Source organism: Capsicum annuum, chromosome 3 (assembly GCF_002878395.1).
Source record: "Capsicum annuum cultivar UCD-10X-F1 chromosome 3, UCD10Xv1.1, whole genome shotgun sequence".
NCBI classification, from domain to species: domain Eukaryota; kingdom Viridiplantae; phylum Streptophyta; class Magnoliopsida; order Solanales; family Solanaceae; genus Capsicum; species Capsicum annuum.
Genome location: NC_061113.1, coordinates 240,385,829 through 240,395,243, shown reverse-complemented (window position 1 = coordinate 240,395,243; position 9,415 = coordinate 240,385,829). Strand labels below are relative to the sequence as shown.

The window sequence follows — 9,415 nt, the reverse complement described above, 5'->3', positions numbered from 1 at the left end:
TTTTCCTTTCAGAAAAGTAAAAGTAACTATGTTTTTACTTTTATTTTTCTTTCAAGAAAAGTAAAACTTAAACTTGGTAAGAAAATCAGGGGGAAAACCCTAACAAATCTCCTATTTTTGGCTGGATTTTCTTCACTTGATCCGTCTTCTTCACATTTTTTATTTTGTTCTTCACATAATCTTCTTCCCTGCTATTTGACATGCTTAAAAATTGAGTTTTTTTGGTTAAAAGTATATGAGCCCTTTCGGGTTAAAAATATTGGAGCCCTTTGTAGGATTAAAATTAAGCTTTATTTTTAAATATGTAACAGTAGAATTGTTGAAATTATGATCGAAAAATATTTTCACATGTAGTTTTTGGACATATATCTTTATTATCATCAAATATGATTGCAAATTGATTAGAAACACCTCAAACTTGTCTTCAACCTCGTTTTACCAAACTACTGGATCTTTGAACCTTAGGCTCCGATCAGAGGTGAGCCCAGAATTTAAAGTCTGTGGGTGCACCAGTTTTGTTAAAGACGCGCATAAGCCTCGAAGTAAGACTCAAAATGTGTTAAGTGCTCGCCTCGCTTAATGTGCAGCTTAGGTTCTAATTTCTGATACATACTTTCCTTTGTCAATGAAGCTTTATGAAAAGACGAACACTAAACAATTGATATTTCACTTTATAGAAAAAAAAAATGTGTTCATATATTTGTCGTTTATGCTTATATTATTAGTCTTGTACTAGGCATATACTTATATTTTTCTCTCTTTATGCCTTTTTTCGTTAAATCTCAGTCTTAATTTGTACTTTGTGCTTAAGCACAATAGACCTTGAAGCTTGTTTATGCTTATTATTTTTTATTATTGTGGAGCACCAATATTATCTTAAGACAATAGAAAAACCTTCGGTGTCGATTAAGGGATATTATCATATTCAGTTGGTCGCCAACGACATGAACAATACTGAAAAATAAATATATAGAAGAAAAAAGAGTTTTAAGCTGATAAATTTACTTTCTAATATGAAATTTACTTTTAACATTTTTGAACAATCAGTTGTGGTAGCTCAATGGTCAAGGAGGGTTTACCTTACGGACTGGTCGTGGGTTCGAGTCCCCAGTCTAGCAATTTTGTTGTTATAAATTTAGTAATATGCCCTCTAAATTTGAAGTATTATTGAAAAATAAAACTAAGGTGTTTTGCGACTAGGGGATCAATCCCTGGTCGCATGGACAGAAGCGCAAGCTTCAACCAACCCACCAAGGTGCACTATCATTCATCTTTGGGTGCACTATTAACTATATTCCAATTTCTCAAGGTATATACACATATATATACATAATTTTTTTTTACGTTAACGGGTGCACGTGCACCCCCACCTATTCATGTGGGTCCGCCCCTGGCTCTGATACCACTTGTTGGGTTCGAAATCGAGAGGGCGCCATGCAGAAGCTTAAAGTTTGCAAATTAATATGGTGATAATTCATATGACAAATAAAAATGTACTAAAATGACATATTATTGATATTATTTGGCCAATCGGCCTACACATGAAAAAATAATATTGAAAAAATATAAACCTAATGGGAGAAGTCTCCCCCTAAACAAAGACTTTCTAATGACTACATTGTGGATGCTATTGTGTTATTGTATGAAAAAGAGATCTTCTATTTATAAAGTTCAAAACATTTCCTCCAAGAAAGAGGTTGGCCAAATATGGAAAAAATTTATATATTCCTTTCGGAAAAGTAAAAGTAATTATGTTATTACTTTTTTTTTTCAAGAAAAGTAAAATTTAAACTTGATAAGAAAATCAGTGCAAAAACTCTGACAATCACAACTCATAAGCAGGAAAGAAATACACAAATCAAACATGAAAAAGTGTTTATTGCTCTTATCTCTCTGTTTGCTTCCCTTTGTGGCTTTTCATCAACTTTCACTTCTGAAAATCCGATTGAGTTGCCCATTATTACTTCTGCTAATAGTGTAGTAGTAGACTCATTAGGTAGAGCACTTGAATCTCGTTATAGTTACCGCATTGTTTCCTCTCTTGGGGTGACCTAGGTGGTGAAGTGTACCTAGGTCCCTCCCCGAATTCAGCCTCCCCTTGTCCAGATAGTGTGTTCAAGTACAACTCTGATGGTGGACCTAAAGTTACACTTGTGAGATGTTGTCTTCAATGTTTTCAGGTACAAGAATCCGTATATAGGCAACAAGCACTTCAACACAAGCTCAAGTATATGACAAGAACACTTATAAAGTTTCTTAACACCTTCAACACAAGATTAAAAGTAATCTATCCAAGAAGTGTGTTATTTTTCAGAAATGAGATAAAACAGAATGGTAAAGCCAAGTCCCCCGATTTCACGAAGTGTCCTTAACGAATAATTTCCCTTACTGTACCCGAGGTTGTGGAATCTTCCTTCTAGGATAAAATGGCTTTCAATCCGAACAATAGAGGTACCTCATATTATTGAATTCTTTGAACTCAGTCAACAGCTTAATGATCACACAGAGTTTTTGTATAGAAGAAGAGTGTTTTTGCTGTAGAAAATCATGCCTATACCTGAGGAATATATCAGGTATTTATAGTCTGTGTCCTTTCAGAAAGGATGCATTATTCAGTAGAAAGACACCTATTCAGTAGAAGTCACGTCCCTGCACCCAGTCTGTGCTGGACCTGTGCCCGCAGGTGACGTTTTGCAAATTCCAATAGCTTTTGCGCTACATTTGCGCCCACAGGTCGCGTACCTGCGCTGCATCTGCACTCGCAAGTCACCCTACAGCACGAAATAGTGTGCTTTTTATCTTGAAGGGACACATCCCTTTGTGATGCGTTGCGTATGCATTTGAATGGCGTCAAAATTGCGCCCGCACTTGGATAAAAATGATTATATCAAATTTTTTAATTAAGTTTTTCACTTGTAACACAAGTTTCAAATAAAATTCGTCAAAAAATATAGGTCTCGTCCAGAGGCAGAGCCAGGATTTAAAGTCTGTGGGTTCTGAATTTCAAATTAAGACAACGACCTCAAGATAATGTATATCCTTAGCCAAAGTAACTAATAAATAAGGATATTTAAAATATTTGCAAAAGCGATGAATTACATAAATACTATAAATATAAGCATTATCATTACAATTGCATTCGACGAGTTGTCATATTTTGAAAACGATCAATGATCGCATCATTAGGTACACTATCAAACACTTCATCCTCTATATAACAAACTAAACAATCATTCAAAAAATCATCACCAATCTTGCTTCACAAATCATTTTTGATAAACTTCATGGAGGAAAAATCTCTTTCCACTGTTGCAGTAGCCACGGATAATATCAAGCTTAATTTCGCAAGCAAATAAACAAGTCTCCATGTCTTGTGCATATTTGTTTCAACCAATTTTATCGAAAGATCTCCAAGTTCTTTTAAATTTGAGAAAGAATTATCCACTTCTCTCACATAGTAAATATAATTATCAAGATCAAAACTAAGATCTTCAAGGTAGGAGGCACTGAATTCATTTGGATAATATGTAGCAAGCTTCATGATCTTGTCTTTATCATAATTTGAAAAATAATTATCAGGACTCAAACTAGCCATTCCAAGAAGTAGATCAGTATTCACTTCACTAAAGCGATTGTTAAGTTCTGAAAGTTGCAAATCAATAACAACATAGAAAACTTTCACACGCAAATATAATAATATGTAAAACTTGAGCTCTTGTGTTTCGATTTTCCAAGACCGTATTTCTCATTCATTTCAAGAATCACAATATCATTCTTTTCACAAAATAAAGAGACATCTTCTAACAAAGAATTCCATTTACATTCCCTTATCAATTGAAATTGTCTCTTTAAGAAATCCACAAGCTTAATAGCATTAACAATATCTTGATCTTTTCGTTGTAAAGCCATATTCAAATCATATGTAACTACCAAAATTTTCAACATCAAATGCAACATGTAGATAAACTCATAGGATCTAATATTTTCTACTAGACTTTTTGCCAATGTTTTCTCATGATAATTTGCACCTTCTTTTTCAAGAACTCCAAGTACATGAACAATTGATAAGAATAAAGAAATAAAGTTACGTACTGTCTTAAAATGAGACCCCCAATGGGTATCATCGGGTCTTTGAAGTTCAAGTTCCTGATTTAATCCACTTCCCATATGAACTTTACTAAGCAGTAGTAATTCCTCTAATTTTTTAGCTTGATCATCTCGAAGCATCTCCCTGTGCTTAAAAGAACCTCCGACAATATTTAAAACATTAGCAAGAATGTCAACAAAATTATTCACATCATCATGTTTCTTCGCAACAGCTACAAGAGTTAATTACAACTGATGAGCAAAGCAATGTATGCAATATGCTGAAGAATTATCTTTCAAAATCAAAGTTTTAAGACTATTAATCTCTCCCTGCATGTTCCTAACTCCATCATAACCTTGTCCCTGCATTTGGAATCGCCTCAAAGAATGATCTAAAAGCAAAGAGTAGATCGCTTCTTTCAACGACTTTGCAGATGTGTCTTTAACATAAACAAGATCAAGATATCTCTCAATAAGCTTACCATCTTTGTTGACATACCGCAGAACAAGTGTCATTTGCTCCTTATGAGAAACATCTTTAGACTCATCAACCAAAATTCCAAAATAATCCCCATTCAAGTCCTCAATAATCTCTTTCACAGTTTCTTTTGCACAAGCACTTATAATGTCTTTATAAATATTCGGAGAAGTCATGGTGCTATTTTTTGGAGCTTTTTCTAATACAACATTTTTTACTTTTTTCTTTTTTGTCCGCATACCACTTCAAGATATCTAAAAAATTGTCTCTTCTTGTAGAAGTTACAAACTCATTATGACCCCAAAAAGGAAAACCTTCTTTCAAAAGATATCTTGTCACATCAATCGAACCATTCAAGCGAATACGATGTTCACCTTTAATTTTCTCGGATTGCTTATCAAGTGAGACTAAAATAGATTGTTCCGGATTCATCAAATCTAGCATCATCTTGGAAAATTGATGATGAACACTATTTACTTCACCCACATATTTTTTAAGCCTTTCTATGCCTTTTTTCCAACTTCGAAAATCTTCCGTAGTGAAAGATTCACTCACTTTTTTTCATATCCTCTGAGCTCATTTTTAAACAAGTAATAACATAAGCAAAATGTTGCATCTTCTTTAATGTTATACTCTAACCATTGAGAATATGGAGGTTTAAACCATTCAGGATTAAAGTTCGTGGTGTACCTCCAAAATCCCTTATGGGAAACTCAAATTTATCTGGTTGGCAAGGTTTTTTTTATATGTAATGTCTCCTCACCCGGTCATGTATATTTGGAGAAAATTCTGTAATTGATTTTCTTTCAGCGAGATCTGATTTAAGATCCAACTTTGCCAAATCTTTATTGTTATACGATACTTCGAAAAGATTGACAGGCAATGGAGAACTTAGCAAAGAAGAACTAGGAGCAGTATCTGAAGAAGTTTGAGGCTTAAAAAATTTTTTAATCATATTATCACTTGCTTAAAGATCCTACGAATGACAAAATGCAAAATCTTCAACAAAATTATTCTACTACCTTGCAATCACAAGTTACGAAAACTATATCAGTTAAGGGTATTTCTACAACTTCTAATTGAGTATCCATTTCGATAAACTTGCAAGGAAACAGAAAAACAAAATAACAACGTTAAAAGCATGATGTAAAGCGCTAGACATCCTTTTTTCGGTTAAAGAATCAATTATAAAAACAAAAAACAAAAGATTAACCCATTAACAATATAAAGCCAATATATCTTTCGTATTGAAGAAGGATCAAATTAACTAATTATCATGTACAACAACAAACGCAATATATTCAGACAAATTAACAATCATATGATCATCAAAATTAATATAAAAAGAAGTAGTTATAGAAAAACAAAAAATTAACCTATTAACAATATTAAAGACAATATCTCTTTCGAATTAAAGAAGGAGCAAATTAACTATCATGTAGAACAAAACATCAACAAACCCAGTATATTCCCACTTATTAACAATCATATAATTATCGAAATCAATGTAAGAAGATGCAATTGCTGATTACCAGAGAATGGAGCACTTCAAATTCCAGTTGAAGAAGAAGAAGTAGACTTCAGAACATTATATAACTGTCCTTTTATTCTTTAATTAGTAAATCAATATGAGAGAGTGACTGCTTGTTCCACAAGTTTACAGTTTACTACCACAAGGAGTAAGGAGAACACAAATATAATTGCATTATGCATACCTTGGCACTTGGCAGAGCAGCAGAACTGCACTACTGCAGAAGTCCGATTTTGATCTCTGCACGAGACTGGAAAGCAGCAGACGGCGCCGCCGTGCAGTGTCTGAGCAGCCGGCGTCCAATGAGACTGTTGTAAGCTGGTGTTGTTTGAAGAAACCGTTTGAAGAAGAAGAAACCCAAAGGTTTTTGAAGAAACCCGTTTGAAGAAATTCAGAAACACGTTTTTTTTTAACTTTCTTTAATTACTAATTATGGTTTTTTTTTTTTGGGGGTGGGGGGAGCGGGGGAAGTTTGTTGGTAATCAACACGTTTTTTACTTTCTTTAATTAGAGAATGAATTTTGGAAAAGCAAATTAAAAAGGTTAATTAAAAATCACGTGCACTTGGAGTCCAAGTCTTGGACTGGTGAAAACACTAAACTGAGCAAAAAGTAGTGTGTTTAGTGGGGTTCAAACCCCCATCTCAAGGACGCAGAGATGACACACCTATCACAAGGCTAACAGCCGTGTTTGTGTGTGGGTTCGGACACATATAACTATATATGTTTTCCAAATTTTTTAATTACATGTATAAGGTCTATGCAAAAGTTAGTGGGTTCGGTCGAACCCCCGTTAACCACTATAGCTCCGCCCATGCCTTTGTCCATCCTTTGGCCGACTTGATCGGTGTCGAGTAGCATGGGTGATTATGCAAGATGGAAGGAGGCGCTTAGCTCTCGCGAGAAATCAAACGCTTCCTCAACAGCTCCGTTTCCCTCTTAGTGTGTTCTTTGTGCGCGCATAAATAATTAATTAGCTTTATAAAATAAACCTCTGCTTAATAGATGTTAGCATGGCAATGTTACATTTTTTTTTCACTTCTAAAATTCATCAATTCTGGAGCTTTTCTGTTTTAAAGCGTTTTTATCTAATCAACAATCGAATAGAATCACATAATACTATTAGGTGTATGACTAAAGTTTCACATGTAAAATAGAAAAGAAAAAAGGAGTGGATAACATGGGTGGATTATATTTGTATGAACAAATTTTTTCACCTTATTGTCAATCAAATCAAGATTTGAAATAAACGGTGAACTTCTTTTTGCTTATTGCTCCATGACTGTTATAAGGGAGCTAATGGGCTATCGGGCGCAACCCTTATGGATAGACCCGATCCAACAAATATTTTCAACAATATTAATTGAACATGTGCCACAATCACTTTCTATTCATCTTCTGACTATTATGGAACCTGTTAAATGGAGAGACGCAGTGCTAGATGTTGGGAAAAATGACTTTTTCAAAAGAAAAAATGGAGTGGGGATAAGAAGGCTACAAGATGGCAGTGAAATCTTAAATAATGAAAAGATGATGGAAGTTTAGGACCACAAGCTTACTATGGTTCAAATCTCTTAAGTGCCAAATATTAATGGAGATTCATATGTAAAACAGGAAAGACAAAAGGAGCGGATTAATGAACATGGATGGATCATATTTTTATAAGATAATTTTATCATTATCAGGATTTGAAATTACATGTGATGAACTTCCCTTTACTTGTTCATCAGCTAGCTTCATGTGCGAAGTACAAGTGCCTGGAATTGGTATATAGACCACAAAAATCGGGATGGAAATGAAAAAACAAGAAAATTATAAAATGAGAAATTAAATTTTCACCAATAAAGTAAAAAATAAAAATTGAAGTAGTCAATCAATCAAACTAGAGCAAATTTCCATTCTTATCTTCTACAGTAATTGATATTAATGTGCCAAGGGACCATTAGGGACTATCAATAAGTAAAACGTGTCAATGAAGCACGATGGTTAACGGAGTATATAAATACTGAAAAGGACATATTAATTCAATTTTGCATGTTTTAAAAATATATTGACTCTTTTTTGCTTATTAATTATTTAATTAAGTTAATTGATGAATATATTACTAAGTATTGAATAGTAAAGTTGTAACTATATTTTGTTTGAAAGTATTAACGATGGACATAATCTCATAGTTTAAGGTAAGCTTGTCAAACGGGTCGGGTTGGATCACTTATAAAAATCAGCCCGATTTGATTCGGCCCGATTAGTGCACGAGTTGTAAGGTATCGGGTCCTGGGCCGATTTATTTTTTTGGTTGGCTCGATTAACTCGATCCGGACCAAGCCCGATCAGGGCTCGGCCCAGTTAAGTTTTTTTAAAAAAAAAAAATGAATTTAATTATAACTTAGTTTTAATATATTATTAATTTACTATCAAGTATTATTAATTTATATAGGTATATGTATATCTTCTATAGACGTATATATTTAACGTATACATGTGTATATGTTTTATAAATTAATATATAACTACATATATAATTATATAGTGTAGTAGATATATATATTGCAGAATACTTTATTTGAAGTAGTACATATATATTGAATGGTACGTATATATGTGTATATATCTTCTATAGACGTATATATTTAACGAATACATGTGTATATATGTTTTATAAATTAGTATATAACTATATATAGTGTGTGTGTGTATATATTATAGTATATATATATTGTAGTATATTTTATTTAAAGTAGTACATATATTGAATGGTACGTATATGTGTATATATATTCTAAAGTAGTATATATTTAACGTATACGTGTGTATATGTTTTATAAATTAGTATATAACTATATATATAGTGTGTGTATATATTGTATACATATATTGAATGGTACGTATATGTGTGTATATATCTTCTAAAGTAGTTTATATTTAACGTATACGTGTGTATATGTTTTATAAATTAGTATATAACTATATATATAGTGTGTGTAGATATTGTAGTGTATATATATTGTAGTATATTTTATTTAAAGTAGTTCATATATATTGAATGGTGAGTATATATGTGTATATATCTTCTATAGACGTATATATTTAATGTATACATGTGTATATGTTATATAAATTAGTATATAACTATATATATTGTAGTATATTTTTTGCTTAAAGTAGTACATAAATATTGAATGGTGCGTATATATGTGTATATATCTTATATAGACGTATATATTTAACATATACCCGTGTATATATTTTATAAATTAGTATAATTAGTATATAACTATATAACTATATATATATATATATATATATATATATATATATATA

General features: G+C 32.3%; 1 protein-coding gene across 1 annotated transcript; it reads right to left on the bottom strand.

The window, feature by feature from the left end:
• Window positions 1-2,627: 2,627 nt before the first annotated feature.
• LOC124896861 lies at window positions 2,628-4,740 on the bottom strand. The gene is made up of 4 exons (XM_047408716.1): window positions 4,443-4,740; window positions 3,738-4,319; window positions 3,308-3,642; window positions 2,628-2,771 (listed from the first exon to the last, which is right to left on the bottom strand). Exons 1-4 carry the CDS (start codon window positions 4,738-4,740, stop codon window positions 2,628-2,630), a joined length of 1,359 nt encoding a protein of 452 aa, XP_047264672.1.
• Window positions 4,741-9,415: the final 4,675 nt, after the last annotated feature.

Bases quoted from the DNA above. Each gene is read 5' to 3' on its own strand.
- LOC124896861 (XM_047408716.1), bottom strand. From the start codon at position 4,740: ATGACTTCTCCGAATATTTATAAAGACATTATAAGTGCTTGTGCAAAA. The intron at 4,320-4,442 runs GTTATGATGGAG...TAACTCTTGTAG, and splicing joins ATTCCAAATGCAGGGACAAG to CTGTTGCGAAGAAACATGAT. The intron at 3,643-3,737 runs GTCTTGGAAAAT...TGCAACTTTCAG, and splicing joins TGAAATGAATGAGAAATACG to AACTTAACAATCGCTTTAGT.